The sequence below is a fragment of the Cherax quadricarinatus genome, chromosome 84, assembly GCF_038502225.1.
Source record: "Cherax quadricarinatus isolate ZL_2023a chromosome 84, ASM3850222v1, whole genome shotgun sequence".
NCBI lineage: Eukaryota > Metazoa > Arthropoda > Malacostraca > Decapoda > Parastacidae > Cherax > Cherax quadricarinatus.
The window spans coordinates 16,427,072-16,446,704 of NC_091375.1; the positions used below are offsets into that span (position 1 = coordinate 16,427,072).

The 19,633-nt window shown below is 46.2% G+C and overlaps 1 protein-coding gene across 15 annotated transcripts in view; it reads left to right on the forward strand.

Annotated features, from left to right (window-relative positions):
* Positions 1-3,332: 3,332 nt before the first annotated feature.
* The window catches only part of LOC128704417 (uncharacterized), a 51,981-nt gene continuing 35,680 nt past the window's right edge, over positions 3,333-19,633 (forward strand). For 6 of the 15 annotated variants that reach the window (XR_011394389.1, XR_011394390.1, XR_011394388.1 and 3 more), the window contains exons 1-3: positions 3,333-3,442; positions 5,420-5,585; positions 5,721-5,822. Coding sequence is in view for 7 of the 15 variants with exons in the window: in XM_070103227.1 (XP_069959328.1) it covers positions 5,808-5,822 (15 nt within the window). In the remaining 8 variants the exon portion in view is untranslated. The other 9 variants (XM_070103225.1, XM_070103223.1, XM_070103229.1 and 6 more) reach the window with 7 other exon arrangements.

The window sequence follows — 19,633 nt, forward strand, 5'->3', positions numbered from 1 at the left end:
ATATACAAAAGATGAGGTAATCAGTCCCTCGGCCTTTTGTATATAGTTCTTTTGTATATAGTTCTACTGTCTTCCTATTATGTCCTAGAATCTGTATTGATAAAGCCACTGGATGGCGAAACGTCTACAATAAAGATATCCAGATGTTGCACATGTGTCTTAACTTTCATATTGTCGGTATTTTATACCTTTCTTGCACAACTTGTCAGACACTGCAACATCATGGAATCTTGGTTCAGAGGACATCTACAAGACCTTCTTCACGGCTGCTGCAACTAACCCATCTCTTTGGGAAGGACCTACTTCCACTGGGGAATCCCGCCTACCAGTGACTGTCCTCGTCTGCTGCCCGTCCCTTCCACTGACGCCTATATAAACGCCAGTCTTCTTGCCTTTGCTCCAGATTCTCCTCCACCACGATGCTGTGAACACTAACTCCAAGGCCGAGGGACTGATTACCTCATCTTTTGTATATAGTTCTACTGTCTTCCTATTATGTCCTAGAATCTGTATTGATAAAGCCACTGGATGGCGAAACGTCTACAATAAAGATATCCAGGCTGTTACTGTTGGCCGCACGCAGTCCAACATACGAGCCACAGCCCGGCTGATCCGGCACTGACTTGAGGTATCTGTCCAGCTCTCTCTTGAAGGCAGCCAGGGGTTTATTGGTAATTCTCCTAATGCTTGGTGGGAGGCTGTTGAACAGTCTTGGGCCCCGGACACTTATGGTGTACCAATGGCGCCCCTACTTTTAATTGGGGGTATTTTGCATCGCCTGCCCAGTCTTTTACTTTCGTAGGGAGTGATTACTGTGTGCAGATTTGGGACCATTCCTTCCAGGGTTTTCCAAGTGTAGATTATGATATATCTGAAAGTGTAAACATTTATTAGGCCTGAAAGAAAACATTAGGCCAGAAAGAAAACATTTATTAGGCCTGAAAGAGAAAGCATTTATTAGGTCTGAAAGAGAAAACATTAGGCCTGAAAAAGAAAGCACTTATTAGGCCTGAGAGAAAACTTACTAGGCCTGAAAGAGAATATTTATTAGGCCTGAAAAAGAAAGCACTTATTAGGCCTGAGAGAAAACACTTATTATGCCTGAAAGAGAAAACATTTACGTATTAGGTCTGAAAGAGAAAGAATTTATTAGGCCTGAAAAAGAAAGCACTTATTAGGCCTGAGAGAAAACACTTATTAGGCCTGAAAAAGAAAGCACTTATTATGCCTGAAAAAGAAAACACTAGGCCAGAAAGAGAAAACACTTAATAGGCCTGAAAGAAAATTATTAGGCCTGAGAGAAAAAATATTAGGAATAAAAAACATTTTTTAGGCCTGAAAGTGAAAAAAAAATATTGGGGCAGAAAGATAAAACATTAGGACTGAAAGATAAAATTATTTGGGCTTAGAAAATATTAGGCTGTACAATAACACAATTCAGGCATAACACGATTGGTAATAATTTGGATTAACTCAAAATAAATCAAGACAGTTTCACAGAATTGTAACTGGAGCGTCCAGGGTGAGAGACCCTGGAGCGTCCAGGGTGAGAGACCCTGGAGCGTCCAGGGTGAGACCCTGGAGCGTCCAGGGTGAGAGACCCTGGAGCGTCCAGGGTGAGAGACCCTGGAGCGTCCAGGGTGAGAGACCCTGGAGCGTCCAGGGTGAGAGACCCTGGAGCGTCCAGGGTGAGAGACCCTGGAGCGTCCAGGGTGAGAGACCCTGGAGCGTCCAGGGTGAGAGACCCTGGAGCGTCCAGGGTGAGAGACCCTGGAGCGTCCAGGGTGAGAGACACCCTGGAGCGTCCAGGGTGAGACACCCTGGAGCGTCCAGGGTGAGACACCCTGGAGCGTCCAGGGTGAGAGACCCTGGAGCGTCCAGGGTGAGAGACCCTGGAGCGTCCAGGGTGAGAGACCCTGGAGCGTCCAGGGTGAGAGACCCTGGAGCGTCCAGGGTGAGAGACCCTGGAGCGTCCAGGGTGAGAGACGCTGGAGCGTCCAGGGTGAGAGACCCTGGAGCGTCCAGGGTGAGAGACCCTGGAGACACCCTGGAGCGTCCAGGGTGAGACCCTGGAGCGTCCAGGGTGAGAGACCCTGGAGCGTCCAGGGTGAGAGACCCCCAGGGTGAGAGACCCTGGAGCGTCCAGGGTGAGAGACCCTGGAGCGTCCAGGGTGAGAGACCCTGGAGCGGCCAGGGTGAGAGACCCTGGAGCGGCCAGGGTGAGAGACCCTGGAGCGGCCAGGGTGAGAGACCCTGGAGCGGCCAGGGTGAGAGACCCTGGAGCGTCCAGGGTGAGCGCCGCTGGAGCGTCCAGGGTGAGAGACCCTGGAGCGTCCAGGGTGAGAGACCCTGGAGCTGGAGCGGCCAGGGTGCGAGACCCTGGAGCGGCCAGGGTGAGAGACCCTGGAGCGGCCAGGGTGAGAGACCCTGGAGCGGCCAGGGTGAGAGACCCTGGAGCGGCCAGGGTGAGAGACCCTGGAGCGGCCAGGGTGAGAGACCCTGGAGCGGCCAGGGTGAGAGACCCTGGAGCGGCCAGGGTGAGAGACCCTGGAGCGGCCAGGGTGAGAGACCCTGGAGCGGCCAGGGTGAGAGACCCTGGAGCGGCCAGGGTGAGAGACCCTGGAGCGGCCAGGGTGAGAGACCCTGGAGCGGCCAGGGTGAGAGACCCTGGAGCGGCCGGGGTGGCCGACCCTGGAGCGGCCGGGTGAGAGACCCTGGAGCGGCCAGGGTGAGAGACCCTGGAGCGGCCAGGGTGAGAGACCCTGGAGCGGCCAGGGTGAGAGACCCTGGAGCGGCCAGGGTGAGAGACCCTGGACCGGCCGGGTGAGAGACCCTGGAGCTGCCAGGGTGAGAGACCCTGGAGCGGCCAGGGTGAGAGACCCTGGACCGGCCGGGTGAGAGACCCTGGACCGGCCAGGGTGAGAGACCCTGGACCGGTCGGGTGAGAGACCCTGGAGCGACCAGGGTGAGAGACCCTGGAGCTGCCAGGGTGAGAGACCCTGGACCAGTCAGGGTGACACACCCTGGAGGGGCCACAAGGGGCAGCTACCCCAGAAGTCCATGGTGTGAGGGATGGTTCTAACCTACATCTTATAAAATAAGCAATGGAACACACTGCCCCTAATGTACCATTACCAGGGGTGATGGCAGCCAAAGAATAAATAGAGGTACAGAATCACAAATTTTTAGTTACTAAAATAAATGTCTTAAGATTTCATTCAGATTTTTAACCCCAGAGGGTTAGCCACCCAGGATAACCCAAGAAAGTCAGTGTGTGGAAATTTATTTGGTCCCTAAAGTTCCACAGGACAGACACGGCGAACCAAGGGATCCCAGCAAGTCCGTAATGGAATGGCTGAGCTGGGTGGCCCTTAAACTCACCCAAACAAAAAGCGTTCTCCCCAAACATAAACACATTTCTCTCCCCAGGGTGGCGTGGATGGTAGGCACTTATTTATTTATAGATTTACCCTTCAGGGAGGGAGTAGGTAGTTTTACTGTTAGTATATTAATATTAGGTTTACTAAGGCAACTGTAGATAATGTAGACCTAGTTAGTTTAATATGTTTATTATGCACCCCATACCCATCCTGTGGGCGGTAGTCAAAAGATTACAGAGGTACATAATTGGTCCAGGGACTGGACTCCAAAGTTTTGATAGCTGAGCAAGTTACAGAGGTAATGAACTCACAATTTACAAAGGTAATGAACTCACAATTTACAAAGGTAATGAACTCACAATTTACAAAGGTAATGAACTCCAGGTAAGTCTGGTCACAATCATGACAAGTTACAAAGGTATTTACAGATTACAGAGGTACGTAATGGGTCCAGGGACTGGGCCCCCAAAGTTTTGATAGCTGAACTAGGTACAAAGGTAATGAGCTCACAAGTTACAAAGGTAATGAATTCTGTAGAATGGTTACTTACGTTTATACTTTGGCTACAATCATGAACAAATTATAGAGTAATGAGCAATTCACACTTCCACACCCGGTCACAACTGTAATGAGTTATTGGTGCAAATATTGATTGTTGAGTCACACACACACACACACACACACACACACACACACACACACACACACACACACACACACACACACACACACACACACACACACACACACACACACACACACACACACACACACACACACACTCACTCACACTCTCACACTCTCACACTTTAGTTTAATATCTTTATGCACCCCATACCCATCCTGTGGGCGGTAGTCAAAAGATTACAAAGGTACATAGACCTAAGACCTAAGACCTTAGACCTAAGACCTTAACATAGGTAGTAATAGGCCGATAATGTAGGCAAACACTAGGATAAGTTAGCTAGGGAGAACTGGCAGCCCTAGTTTGAACGAAGAGACGAGGGTCTGGAAGAGAGACCAGCTCGTTCTTCTTAAGACAGACACCAACTGGACAAGACGTGCCGTGATCAGCAGACGGCGCCCCCCACGTGTCTTCACATTTGAGACCTAGGGAAATCTGGTAGAGGCATCTCGATGTACCGTAGATGACCTCCATCAGGCCCATACAGTAAGACAAGACCTCCACTTTATCTCGTAGATTTCTGGCCAGTGTCTACCTGGAGTTTACCTGGAGAGAGTTCCGGGGGTCAACGCCCCCGCGGCCCAGTCTGTGACCAGGCCTCCTGGTGGATCAGAGCCTGATCAACCAGGCTGTTGCTGCTGGCTGCACACAAACCAACGTATGAGCCACAGCCCGGCTGATCAGGAACCGACTTTAGGTGCTTGTCCAGTGCCAGCTTGAAGACTGCCAGGGGTCTGTTGATAAGATTAAGATAAGATAAGATTTCGTTCGGATTTTTAACCCCGGAGGGTTAGCCACCCAGGATAACCCAAGAAAGTCAGTGCATCATCGAGGACTGTCTAACTTATTTCCATTGGGGTCCTTAATCTTGTCCCCCAGGATGCGACCCACACCAGTCGACTAACACCCAGGTACCTATTTGCTGCTAGGTGAACAGGACAACAGGTGTAAGGAAACGTGTCGGAATGTTTCCACCTGCCGGGAATCGAACCCGGGCCCTCCGTGTGTGAAGCGGGAGCTTTAGCCACCAGGCCACCGGTATGTATGCTGGGAGGCAGTTGAACAGTCTCGGGCCCCTGACACTTATTGTATGGTCTCTTAACGTGCTAGTGACACCCCTGCTTTTCATTGGGGGGATGTTGCATCGTCTGCCAAGTCTTTTGCTTTCGTAGTGAGTGATTTTCGTGTGCAAGTTCGGTACTAGTCCCTCTAGAATTTTCCAGGTGTATATAATCATGTATCTCTCCCGCCTGCGTTCCAGGGAATACAGGTTCAGGAACCTCAAGCGCTCCCAGTAATTGAGGTGTTTTATCTCCGTTATGCGCGCCGTGAAAGTTCTCTGTACATTTTCTAGGTCGGCAATTTCACCTGCCTTGAAAGGTGCTGTTAGTGTGCAGCAATATTCCAGCCTAGATAGAACAAGTGACCTGAAGAGTGTCATCATGGGCTTGGCCTCCCTGGGGAGAATTGTGAGTGAGTTTGATCTGTGGGCCCGGTGTGCAGCAGGCAGTGCATGCCCAGTAAGTACCAGTGTCTCTTGGCAGTCTGGAAGCTAGTGTATGTGTCTGCATAGTTGTACTAGGGGATACATACCCTCTTGGATATAGGAATTTCTGAGGTGCAGGCAGGTCACTAATAACGATTGAATATTACAGGAATTAAGGCTCCCGGTTGCACGTGGTTTCTGAGGGGAACTCCAAAGGGGCTAAGGCTAAGCTTAAGGAAGTTGAAGATCAGGATATATGCTGCAACACCAAGTAAGTTAGTCCTTTATACGTGCATGCAGGCGAGTTTCTTGCAACATCAATCATTTGTGAAAATCTGTCCTATAAGCCACTTGTGAGGCTGAGGTACCCACCTCAGAGCTCGGTGTCAACAGAGTTTGCCAGGGTAGGTGACTCACTTGGAGGCAGTCCACACAAATTTTCACACAGTGGGTCATCGAGGACTGTAACTTATTTCCATTGGGGTCCTTAATCTTGTCCCCCAGGATGCGACCCACACCAGTCGACTAACACCCAGATACCTATTTGCTGCTAGGTGAACAGGACAACAGGTGGAAGGAAACGTGTCGAAATGTTTCCACCGCCGGGCCCTCCGTGTGTGAGGCAGGAGCTTTAGCCACCAGGTTATAACAATGAGAATATGAACACAAAAAAGTCAATATACATATGTTAAGGTTCACTGAAAACTTAATAACATTTACTGAAAACATCCTTCATAACTTAGCTTCAGATGTTCAATAACAAGTCTCAAACTCGGGTAATTATGTACATCTCGACCCCACCTTCCTGGGTAAGTAAGTAAGTTTATTCAGGTATACACAAATACAGTTACATAGAATTATCATACATAGCAGCATATGTGTAGAGAACCTAGGATAACCCAAAAAAGTCATACAGAGTGACTTATTTCCATTGGGATCCTCTCCAGCAGATGTTCTTGCCCAAATTTATAATAAATGATGCTATGAATTCCCTGCTGACGTCTTCCAGTAGGGAAGTCAAGATGTTCAGACAAAACATTCTGGAAAAAAACATGCTTGAAATTAAAAAAAAAATTAATCATGAAATTTGAAGTTAACTGGAAATACGTAAATAGCTCAGGGGAGTCACTGTATAATCTTACGGGTTTAGCACTTCCCCTTAATACTAATAATCAGGGGAGTCAGGCAGTGGACACAGGAATGAAAATTATTTCACCAATGAGGAGTGCTAAACCCATACGGGTCATACAGCACCTAAAGAATGAAGAGATAACCTTAGTTTGAGGTACATGACCATAAATTCTTCATCAAATACAAAAATGATCTGGGACATTCCATCTGAAATAAAATATAACCAGAAGCTCATCCCTATTCCTCACCCTACATTATATATACAAACTATTAAAAAAAAAAACTTGGTGAATTTCATAACCACAAATCAATTAAAAAAATATTTTGCACTCACTGCAATAACAAGAGAAAGTAAATTAAGTGTACAGGTTTATAATATATATATCCATAAAAATTATATAAATGTACATAGAGAAATATACATGCAAGTACAGTCGACCCTCAGCTAACAGCGATATTAAGTAATGGCAATTTTGTCTAGTTAGTTTAATATGTTTATTATGCACCCCATACCCATCCTGTGGGCGGTAGTCACCCCATACCCATCCTGTGGGCGGTAGTCACCCCATACCCATCCTGTGGGCGGTAGTCACCCCATACCCATCCTGTGGGCGGTAGTCACCCCATACCCATCCTGTGGGCGGTAGTCACCCCATACCCATCCTGTGGGCGGTAGTCACCCCATACCCATCCTGTGGGCGGTAGTCACCCCATACCCATCCTGTGGGCGGTAGTCACCCCATACCCATCCTGTGGGCGGTAGTCACCCCATACCCATCCTGTGGGCGGTAGTCACCCCATACCCATCCTGTGGGCGGTAGTCACCCCATACCCATCCTGTGGGCGGTAGTCACCCCATACCCATCCTGTGGGCGGTAGTCACCCCATACCCATCCTGTGGGCGGTAGTCACCCCATACCCATCCTGTGGGCGGTAGTCACCCCATACCCATCCTGTGGGCGGTAGTCACCCCATACCCATCCTGTGGGCGGTAGTCACCCCATACCCATCCTGTGGGCGGTAGTCACCCCATACCCATCCTGTGGGCGGTAGTCAAAACATTACAAAGGTACATAATGGGTGCTTTTTGCAGTAAAAAAATAATGCCTTAACCAACGGCGAAAAACTTAACCTTAAACAACGTCAGTGTTTATGAGTTGTTGTGGTGGTGGGTTTCCAGGTGTGCCGCCCATATATGTTGGTTTATTCCAGTGTTTCTAGTGCTTGTAACCACTACATAAACCACCATGAACCCCATGAAAGTGGTGGTGGTAGTGATGGTGGTAGAGGGTGGTAGTGGGTGGTAGTGATGGTGGTAGAGGGTGGTAGTGATGGTGGTAGTGATGGTGGTAGTGATGGTGGTAGAGGGTGGTAGTGATGGTGGTAGTGATGGTGGTAGAGGGTGGTAGTGGGTGGTAGTGATGGTGGTAGAGGGTGGTAGTGGGTGGTAGTGATGGTGGTAGTGATGGTGGTAGAGTGGGTGGTAGTGATTGTGGTAGAGGGTGGTAGTGGGTGGTAGTGATGGTGGTAGAGGGTGGTAGTGATGGTGGTAGTGATGGTGGTAGAGGGTGGTAGTGATGGTGGTAGTGATGGTGGTAGAGGGTGGTAGTGATGGTGGTAGAGGGTGGTAGTGGGTGGTAGTGATGGTGGTAGAGGGTGGTAGTGATGGTGGTAGTGATGGTGGTAGAGGGTGGTAGTGATGGTGGTAGTGATGGTGGTAGAGGGTGGTAGTGATGGTGGTAGTGATGGTGGTAGAGGGTGGTAGTGATGGTGGTAGTGATGATGGTAGAGGGTGGTAGTGATGGTGGTAGTGATGGTGGTAGTGATGGTGGTAGAGGGTGGTAGTGATGATGGTAGTGATGGTGGTAGAGGGTGGTAGTGATGGTGGTAGTGATGGTGGTAGAGGGTGGTAGTGATGATGGTAGTGATGGTGGTAGAGGGTGGTAGTGATGGTGGTAGTGATGGTGGTAGAGGGTGGTAATGATGGTGGTAGAGGGTGGTACTGATGGTGGTGGAGGGTGGTAGTGATGGTGGTAGAGGGTGGTAGTGATGGTGGTAGTGATGGTGGTAGAGGGTGGTAATGATGGTGGTAGCGGGTGGTACTGATGGTGGTAGAGGGTGGTAGTGATGGTGGTAGAGGGTGGTAGTGATGGTGGTAGTGATGGTGGTAGAGGGTGGTAGTGATGGTGGTAGAGGGTGGTACTGATGGTGGTAGAGGGTTGTAGTGAAGGTGGTAGTGATGGTGGTAGAGGGTGGTAGTGATGGTGGTAGAGGGTGGTAATGATGGTGGTAGAGGGTGGTACTGATGGTGGTAGAGGGTGGTACTGATGGTGGTAGAGGGTGGTACTGATGGTGGTAGAGGGTGGTTGTGAAGGTGGTAGAGGGTGGTAGTGATAAGATAAGATAAGATTTCGTTCGGATTTTTAACCCCGGAGGGTTAGCCACCCAGGATAACCCAAGAAAGTCAGTGCGTCATCGAGGACTGTCTAACTTATTTCCATTGGGGTCCTTAATCTTGTCCCCCAGGATGCGACCCACACCAGTCGACTAACACCCGGGTACCTATTTGCTGCTAGGTGAACAGGACAACAGGTGTAAGGAAACATGTTGAAATGTTTCCACCCGCCGGGAATCGAACCCGGGCCCTCCGTGTGTGAAGCGGGAGCTTTAGCCACCAGGCCACCGGGCCTGGTGGTAGTGATGGTGGTAGAGGGTGGTAGTGAAGGTGGTAGAGGGTGGTAGTGAAGGTGGTAGAGGGTGGTAGTGATGGTGGTAGAAGGTGGTAGTGATGGTGGTAGAGGGTGGTCCAGTGATTCTTAAGCTGGTCCTAGTGGCATTAAAAAACCAAGAAGGGAGGTAACCCCACCAAAGGACTTGGTACCTAAAGCCTTTATGGAAGGGGATTCTCCTTCCAAGCAACAGACAATCCTGAATTTTCCCTGCTGCTGGCACATCACTCATCAACAACTCCACAATAAAGGTAAGTGGTATTTAATTATTGTTTATTTTGCATGTCCCATTCCTTTCTATATAAGGAAATGCATATTTCATGAAAAAAAAAAAATCAGACTTTGGGATGTCATGAACGGATTAATTCTACTTCCATTATTTCTTATGGGGAAAATTAACTCGACCAATGGCAAGCCCTCTGGTATGGATTAATGCCGTTGGTTAAGGGTCCACTGTACACACACACATGCATGTATACACCTATACTCATGCATATATTTATAATGCAATATATACATACATGTATACATAATAAGTATATACACATATATATCCACATACAGTTTCCAGCTAGTTCATATCAATTTCCCATCACATTTTCAGAAAACCTGACCCAGGGCGCCAGCCATGAGTCTAGCAATTACACTGCATTTATGAAGTGCTAAAAACATTGGGGTCACATTGCACCTGAAGAAAAGAGCATTCAGGTTTGATCAGAGGAAATAAGTATTTAAAATGCCTTCAAGAACCATTCATTATCAAGCCCCCCCCCTTGATGGCTGTTTAAACTAAAATATCTGATTTACATTGTGGGAAAATAGGTAACAAATAAATCTTCAGCATAATTTCAATGTTTTAACAAATGAGTTCCATCTGTAACACTATTAGAATTACTGGGATACGTTAAACCCAAAAGGAATCCGGTTCGAGCCAAGGCTTAACTAAAATTCCTTGGATCAGAATACCTCCCCTATCCATAATGGGGCATGACACCGGTGAAAAAACTAGTAATGGGAGAAGCAGTAAACCCGAAAAGTTGTACAGCAGCACCTGGGGAATGGGAGGCAATCATGTTTAACCCTTTCAGGATCCAGAAGCCAAATCTCAGAGTGTGCACCAGGGTCAAAATTTTGGGGAAATAAAAAAAAAAAAAAAAAAAAAAAAGGCCCAGGCAGACTGTGTAGGTAGATGTAGGTATGTAGCCCAGGCAGACTATGTGGGTATGTAGCCCAGGTGGACTATGTAGGTATGTAGCCCTGGCAGACTATGTAGGTAGATGTAGGTATGTAGCCCAGGCAGACTATGTAGGTAGATGTAGGTATGTAGCCCAGGTGGACTATGTAGGTAGATGTAGGTATGTAGCCCAGGCAGACAATGTGGGTATGTAGCCCAGGCAGACTATATAGGTAGATGTAGGTATGTAGCCCTGGCAGACTATGTAGGTATGTAGCCCTGGCAGACTATGTAGGTAGATGTAGGTATGTAGCCCAGGTGGACTATGCAGGTATGTAGCCCAGGCAGACTATGTAGGTATGTAGCCCAGGCAGACTATGTAGGTAGATGTAGGTATGTAGCCCAGGTGGACTATGTAGGTAGATGTAGGTATGTAGCCCAGGCGGACTATGTAGGTAGATGTAGGCATGTAGCCCAGGCGGACTATGTAGGTAGATGTAGGTACGTAGCCCAGGCGTACTATGTAGGTAGATGTAGGTATATAGCCCAGGCGGACTATGTAGGTATGTAGCCCAGGCAGACTATGTAGGTAGATGTAGGTATGTAGCCGAGGCAGACTATGTAGGTATGTAGCCCTGGCAGACTATGTAGGTAGATGTAGGTATGTAGCCCAGGAGGACTATGTAGGTATGTAGCTCTGGTGGACTATGTAGGTAGATGTAGGTATGTAGCCCAGGTGGACTATGCAGGTATGTGGCCCAGGCAGACTATGTAGGTATGTAGCCCAGGCAGACTATGTAGGTAGATGTAGGTATGTAGCCCAGGCAGACTATGTAGGTAGATGTAGGTATGTAGCCCAGGCAGACTATGTAGGTAGATGTAGGTATGTAGCCCAGGCGGACTATGTAGGTAGATGTAGGTATGTAGCCCAGGCAGACTATGTAGGTAGATGTAGGTATGTAGCCCAGGCGGACTATGTAGGTAGATGTAGGTATGTAGCCCAGACGGACTATGTATGTAGCCCAGGCGGACTATGTAGGTATGTAGCCCAGGCAGACTATGTAGGTATGTAGTCCAGGCAGACTATGTAGGTGTGTAGCCCAGGCAGACTAGGTAGATATAGGTATGTAGCCCAGGCAGACTACGTAGGTAGATGTAGGTATGTAGCCCAGGTGGACTATGTAGGTAGATATAGGTATGTAGCCCAGGCGGACTAAGTGTAGGTAGATGTAGGTATGTAGCTCCGGCAGACTATGTAGGTAGATGTAGGTATGTAGCTCAGGCGAACTATGTAGGTAGATGTAGGTATGTAGCCCAGGTGGACTATGTAGGTAGATGTAGGTATGTAGCCCAGGTGGACTATGTAGGTATGTAGCCCAGGCAGACTATGTAGGTAGATGTAGGTATGTAGCCCAGGCGGACTATGTAGGTATGTAGCCCAGGCAGACTACATACCTACATTATAACTGATACTTATGTGTACCTGCACCTAAGTAAGCTTTCACACTGTGCTGCCATGCAGATACACATTAAAATCACTAAGAGTGTCTTATTAGTCTTGAAGATGCCATATTAATAATAATAACACAATAATAATTACCCTGAGTAACATCAAATACCATATAATAAAACGTTAATATAGACATTTTGCTAAATTCGACTAAATACAGTGGACCCCCGGTTCGCGATGCTATTGGTATCCGATAAATCCGGTAACCGATGCATTATATTGCAGAAAATTTGCCTCGCTTCCCGATACAAAACCCGGTATGCGATGTGGTTCGTACGAGACATGTCCATGTGTGGCCTGAACTGCTCCGTGTGTGCCAGTGTTTACAAGCCAGTCAGTGTGCGCGCATCTAAGGATACATTCGGTACATTCCATATTATCCATATTATCACTGTTTTTGATGCCTGTTTTTGCAAAATAAGTCACCATGGGCCCCAAGAAAGCTCCCAGTGCCAACCCTTCGAGACCAAGGGTGCTAATGACTGTTGAAATGAAGAAAGAGATAATTGCAAAGTACGAAAGTGGAGTGCGTGTGTCGGAGCTGGTCAGGTTGTATAGTAAACCCCAATCAACCATCTCTACTATAGTGAGCAAGAAAACGGCAATCAAGGAAGCTGTTCTTGCAAAAGGTGCAACTGTGATTACGAAACAGCGACCGCAAGTGTTAGAAAATGTTGAGAGACTGTTATTGGTGTGGATAAATGAAAAACAGATAGCAGGAGATAGCATCTCTCATTTGTGAAAAGGCTAGGCAGTTGCATGACGATTTGGTAAAAAAATTGCCTGCAACTAGTGGTGATGTGAGTGAATTTAAGGCCAGCAAAGGTTGGTTTGAAAGATTTAAGAATCGTAGTGGTATACATAGTGTGATTAGGCATGGTGAGGCTGCCAGTTATGTTGTGCGACAGAAGCCCAGTGACTCTCAACCTGGTCCTAGTGGCATTAAAAGAAGAAGGGAAGTAACCCCGGAAAAGGACTTGCTACCTAAAGTCCTAATGGAGGGGGATTCCCCTTCTAAATGCTAACACCATCCACACACTCCCCTCCTCCCATCCCATCAATCATCACCAGATCTTCATTAAAGGTAAGTGTCAATTATTCTTTCATTATTTATTGTTATTTATTGTTATTGTTGTTATTGTAATTACTATTCTATTGCACTGAACTTAATATTTCATGTGGTAAAAGTTTTTTTTCATACTTTTGGGTGCCTTGCACGGATTAATTTAATTTCCATTATTTCTTATGGGGAAAATTGATTCGCTTTCCGATACTTTTGGTTTACGATGAGCTCTCAGGAACGGAGTAGTATCGCGAACCGGGGGTCCACTGTACACCCAACAGTAGAATAAAATATCATAAATATGAGATGTGGTAGCCCGGCGACTTGTAGGACTTGTGGTAGCCAAAAGCCTAGCAAATATTTCCCAGGGACTAGACAAAAGCCCAGCAGATCATTTCCCAGGGACCAGACAAAAGCCTAGATCATTTCCCAGGGACAATACAAAAGCCTAGATCATTTCCCAGGGACCAGACAAAAACCTAGCAAATCATTTCCCAGGTACCAGACAAAAGCTTAGCAGATCACACTTAAAATTCAAGCAGCTTTAGGCCCCTAGGAGTCACATGGCACCTTCACCAAAATAGACCCCCGTTTCCCGGATCAAGATTATTAATTATTATTATAAAGGGGAAGCGCTAAACCCGTAGGATTATACAGCGCTTGGGGGGGAGGGTGGAAGGTATTCAAGCTTAATTCGGGGAACTGGAGCACAAATCAAATTCCCTAAAACAAGAGCCCTTCACCATCAAGGAATTTTCCCTGAGGGGCCTGGATCAAGAGCCCTTCACCATAGCTAAGACCTTGATGTGGGTGGCCATATATTATTAATTTTTTAAATTAAAAAAAAATAATATTAATAGTTACCAGTTGATGGTACAGTTGACATGGGTGGTCTGGGGCCCGTGCAGGTACCATGGGTGGTCTGGGGCCCGTGCAGGTACCATGGGTGGTCTGGGGCCTGTGCAGGTACCATGGGTGGTCTGGGGCCCGTGCAGGTACCATGGGTGGTCTGGGGGCCATGCAGTCGACCTCAGCTCTGGGGCCAGGAGCATCTTCTCTGGAAAATAAAAAATGTCACACCCTAATTAAATGGTGAAAATCAATTTAAATCAAACTTCCCACACATATTCATCATGTCAACAACAGCAGAGACAAACACAAAGTTCACACACAACATTGTCAATGTGAATCAACAGTTATTTTCGCAAAATTTTGAAAAAGTTACTCACGAGAAGTGTACGCGTCCACACCACATTTTCTGCCTGAAGCGTCTGAGGGGAAGAATGCACACGCACCAGCAGCTGTGACGTAGACGTTTATGATTGGCTGAGCCTCTGTGATATAACTGATGCTGATTGGTTGTCGAGTCTTACTTTTCTGTTTATCTGTGTCATTAATTAAACTCTGGTCTTAATTGGCTGGATCTTCACGCCAGAAAAATTACCAGTTTTAATTGGTAGTGGCATCTTAATGCTGGATTTTTTTGGTACTAAATAACAAAAATGTGAACCAAGAAATGGCGTCTCTTTCACCATAAATCAAAATATATTAAACCAACCTCCAGTTATTTTCATGAACGGTTATAAGTTAAAATATTAAAAATTAATATAATTATAACTAGATGCTGGTGAAGGGCACTTGATCCAAGGCCCCTCAAGGAAGGTTTCTTGATGCTGGTGAGGGGCTCTTGATCTAGGGAATTATATCTGTGCTCCAGTTCCCTGAATTGACCCTGAATACCTTCCATCCCCTCTCTACATGCACTGTAAAATCCTACGTGTTTAGCGCTCCCCCATAATTATAATAATAATGTCATTTTCAACTGGAATGACAAATAGAATTAAATTTAATTAAGTTATTATATATTTTACACGTAATGTTATCAATATTATATTCTTATGACTTTCATTTGTCTCTACAACACATAATACCAATGCAGATTTTGCCATCGCCTTAAGACTTCATCTGGATTTTTATCCCTGAAGGGTTAGCCACGCAGGATAACCCAAGAAAGTCAGTGCATCATTGAGGACTGTCTAAATTATTTCCATAAGATGAGATAAGATTTCGTTCGAATTTTTAACCCCGGAGGGTTAGCCACCCAGGATAACCTAAGAAAGTCAGTGCGTCATTGAGGACTGTCTAACTTATTTCCATTGGGGTCCTTAATCTTGTCCCCCAAGATGCAACCCACACCAGTCGACTAACACCCAGGTACCTATTTGCTGCTAGGTGAACAGGACAACAGGTGTAAGGAAACGTGTCGAAATGTTTCCACCTACCGGGAATCGAACCCGGGTCCTCCGTGTGTGAAGCGGGAGCTTTAGCCACCAGGCCACCGGGCCACCATTCGGGTCCTCAATCTTGTCCCCAGGATGCCACCCACACCAGTCCACTAAAACCCAGGTACCTATTTGCTGCTAGGTGAACAGGACAACAGATGTAAAGAAACATGTTGAAATGTTTTCACCCCGCCGGGAATTGAACCCGGACCCTCTGTGTGCGAAGCGAATGCTTGACCAGATTAAAAACCCAGATAACCCAAGAAAACCAATCAGTTTAGCTTATTTCCATTGGGTTCTTGGTTCTCTTCACCAGGATGTGACACAGTCGGCTATCTCTCGGTAGGTAAAATGTGTAAGTTTATTCAGGTATACACAAATACAGTTACATAAATTATCATACATATCAGCACATGTCACTAGGTTACTAGGCACTAGGTCAAGGCATTAGCTGAAGCCTGTGGGAGAATTGGACCTGCCTCGCACAGGCCAGTAGGCCTATGTTAGGCTTATACATACATTAAGACATTTAATGTGGATAAGTTTCACCCACCAGGGGCAGCATTAATCCAGTACAGAGAACACACAATGGTACAAGTTTTAATACAGTGGACCCCCGTATAACGATATTAATCCATTCCTGAGAGCTCATTGTTATGCGAAATTATCGTTATGCGAATGAATTTTCCCCATAAGAAATAATGGAAATCAAATTAATCCATGCAAAACACCCAAAAGTATGAAAATTTTTTTTTTACCACATGAAATATACATTTTCCTACTCACAAAGAGAAGGATACATGCACAATAGTAGAGCAGTATATGCACAATATATATTGTGCATGTACTACTCTACTAAATGAAGAATAAATGACACCTTTATTGAAGATGCAGCAATGACTGATGAGACACTGTGTCCTGGGAGTGCCTTTTCCTCCTGAGTACTGTAGGTCCTGTTTGGCATTTTCTCCCAGAACAGACCTTATCACACTGTATGCCACTACGATTCTTAAATCTCTCAAATCAACCTCTGCTGGCTTTAAATTCACCAATACGAGCACTAGTTCCAGGCATTTTCCCTGTTCACCTGGGTGTTAGTCGACTGATGTGAGTTGCATCCTGGTAAGATAAGATAAGATAAGATAAGATTTCGTTCGGATTTTTAACCCCGGAGGGTTAGCCACCCAGGATAACCCAAGAAAGTCAGTGCGTCATCGAGGACTGTCTAACTTATTTCCATTGGGGTCCTTAATCTTGTCCCCCAGGATGCGACCCACACCAGTCGACTAACACCCAGGTACCTATTTGCTGCTAGGTGAACAGGACAACAGGTGTAAGGAAACGTGTCGAAATGTTTCCACCCGCCGGGAATCGAACCCGGGCCCTCCGTGTGTGAAGCGGGAGCTTTAGCCACCAGGCCACCAGGCCAAGATTAAGGACCCCAATGGAAATAAGTTAGACAGTCTTCGATGACACTGACTTTTTTGGGTTATCCTGGGTGGCTAACCCTCTGGGGTTAATTGTTTCTTGGTATTCTCAATAAGCCACACCAGCAACGGTGCTACAGCAGTAGCAGCAGCAGCTGACAGTGCTACAGCAGCAGCTGACAGTGCTACAGCAGCAGCAGATGGTGCTACAGCAGCAGCAGATGGTACTACAGCAGCAGCAGCTGATGGTGGTACAGCAGCAGCAGCAGTTGACAGTGCTACAGCAGCAGCAGATGGTGCTACAGCAGCAGCAGACGGTACTACAGCAGCAGCAGCAGCTGACGGTGGTATAGCAGCAGCAGCTGACGGTGGTACAGCAGCAGCAGCTGACAGTGCTACAGCAGCAGCAGACGGTGCTACAGCAGCAGCAGACGGTACTACAGCAGCAGCAGCAGCAGCAGCAGCAGACGGTACTACAGCAGCAGCAGCAGCAGCAGACGGTACTACAGCAGCAGCAGCAGCAGCAGCAGCAGCAGCAGTTGACGGTGGTACAGCAGCAGCAGCAGCAGCTGATGGTGCTACAGCAGCAGCAGCAGCTGACAGTGCTACAGCAGCAGCAGACGGTGCTACAGCAGCAGCAGACGGTACTACAGCAGCAGCAGACGGTACTATAGCAGCAGCAGCAGCTGACGGTGGTATAGCAGCAGCAGCAGCAGCAGCAGCTGACAGTGCTACAGCAGCAGCAGCATCAGCAGTTGACCATGGTACCACAGTATTTCGATAATATTTCTCACCCTTTTTACCACAGGGTTGGCACTTGAAGTTTTCTTGGGGCCCATGGTCACTTATTTTGCAGATAAAATCACCAAAAACGCTGTAATAATACAAAATGTTCCGATTGTATGCTTGGATGTTACCGTGGAGGCTGGCTTGTAAACAATGCCACCAGCAGAACATGTGAGGCTGGCTCAGGCCACACATTAGACGCGTCTCGGACAAATAGTGTTGAGCGGGTTTTTTAGCGGTATGCGAGGCAAAATCTTAGCGATAAAATGTATCGGTATGCGGATTTAACGTTATGTGATGCCAACGGTATGCGGGGGTCCACTGTATTGGTAGAATCTCTGACAATGTGTTAAGTAGGAGGACACAAATGCAAATAATGTGACATTTTATTGTGGCAACGTTTCACTCTTCAGGGGCTTTATCAAGCTGTAATGGCTTGATAAAGTTCCTGAAGAGTGAAACATTGCTACAATAAGATGCCACATTAGTTGCATTTGTATTCTTTTACTTAACATGGTAAAAGTAGATGAGTGCTCCTCGGCCATTATTTGTAATTTGAATTGTACAACATTAATTGCATTGTAGAGCAATTTTTTGAACAAATTGTAAAGAAAATATAGCCTATACATGTACTGATGAAACCCACCTAACCCAATCTGAAATAACCTGACTCAGCTTAACCTTACTCTGCCATCAGTATTGGCGTGGTAGTGTTCATGTTTGTCGAAATGCCTGACAAGACTTGGTACTAAGCATTGATTTGACTCACACATGCTGCACATCCAAATTAAATAAGTTTCCACAAGAAGCACTTATTCTGTGATGTAGAAAGATTCTCTGTATTATAAAATGTAAACTAATGCCCAAGTTCCACCAAGAAATAGTAGTCATAAACTGAACTCCAAGAATCACAGAGTTTATGTGGTGGCAGAGTTTGGGTGCAGCACAAGGCCAGGTGGATGGAATGGAGAGACAGGGCAGACCTAACTAATTGGATAAAATGCCTTGCTCTAGTATTATGGATATGATGAAACTCCCTGTATTCTGAATTAATTATAGACACATGTATGTATATACATATGTATTTTGTTGGTAGCAATGAGTGATAGCTAAACAACTTCTCTTGTGAAGGTCAGATTTCCTGATGACTGGTTCGTCATTTTTTTGAAGTACACGAGAGGTTCACAGGTGTTGTGATGGATAACACAAACATTATTCAAGTAATCCCTCTGACAAGAATTACAATGTTCAAAGATGCACTGTGTAATTCTTCTGGAGGTTCCCCAACATAAATTTTATCACATGAGCCACACAGTAGAATGTGTACTACAGTGTTTGTTTCATGATGTTGACTGTTTTTAGTGGCTGTTTTTGGTTGCTCTTTTGGCAAAAATCAAAATGCATGGCTAAATCTATCAGAGGTGGCCATGTAGAATTCAGTGTTATGACAACATACATGAACAGTGAAATTTGCATCACCTACCACCTACAGATGTAGGTACTGTACCTTGCTTTGCACTATTTTTGTGTGAAGGTCATTCTGAGTGTATAAAGAATCTCTACTTGAGGTTCTTTATATATCCAAAGAAAAAAATGTTTTAATTTTTTTTTTGTAAATTTGTTGCTTGGATATTTAGTCTTACTGTATATACTATTCTGTATACAGACCTTTTTTTATGCATTTCTGTAATTATTAATGTCATGAATATATTTTAATGTGGTACTTGATAATTGAAAATATGGTGTCCCAGTACAATAATATACAATACTGTACTCACCTAGTTGTGGTTGCAGGGGTCAAGTCATAGCTCCTGGCCCTGCCTTTTCACTGACCGCTACTGGGTCACTCTCCCTGAACTATGAGCTTTATCATACCTCTGCTTAAAGCTATGAATGGAGCCTTCCTCCACTACATTGCTTCCCAAACTATTCCACTTCCTGATTACCCTGTGGCTGAAGAAATACTTCCTAACATCCCTG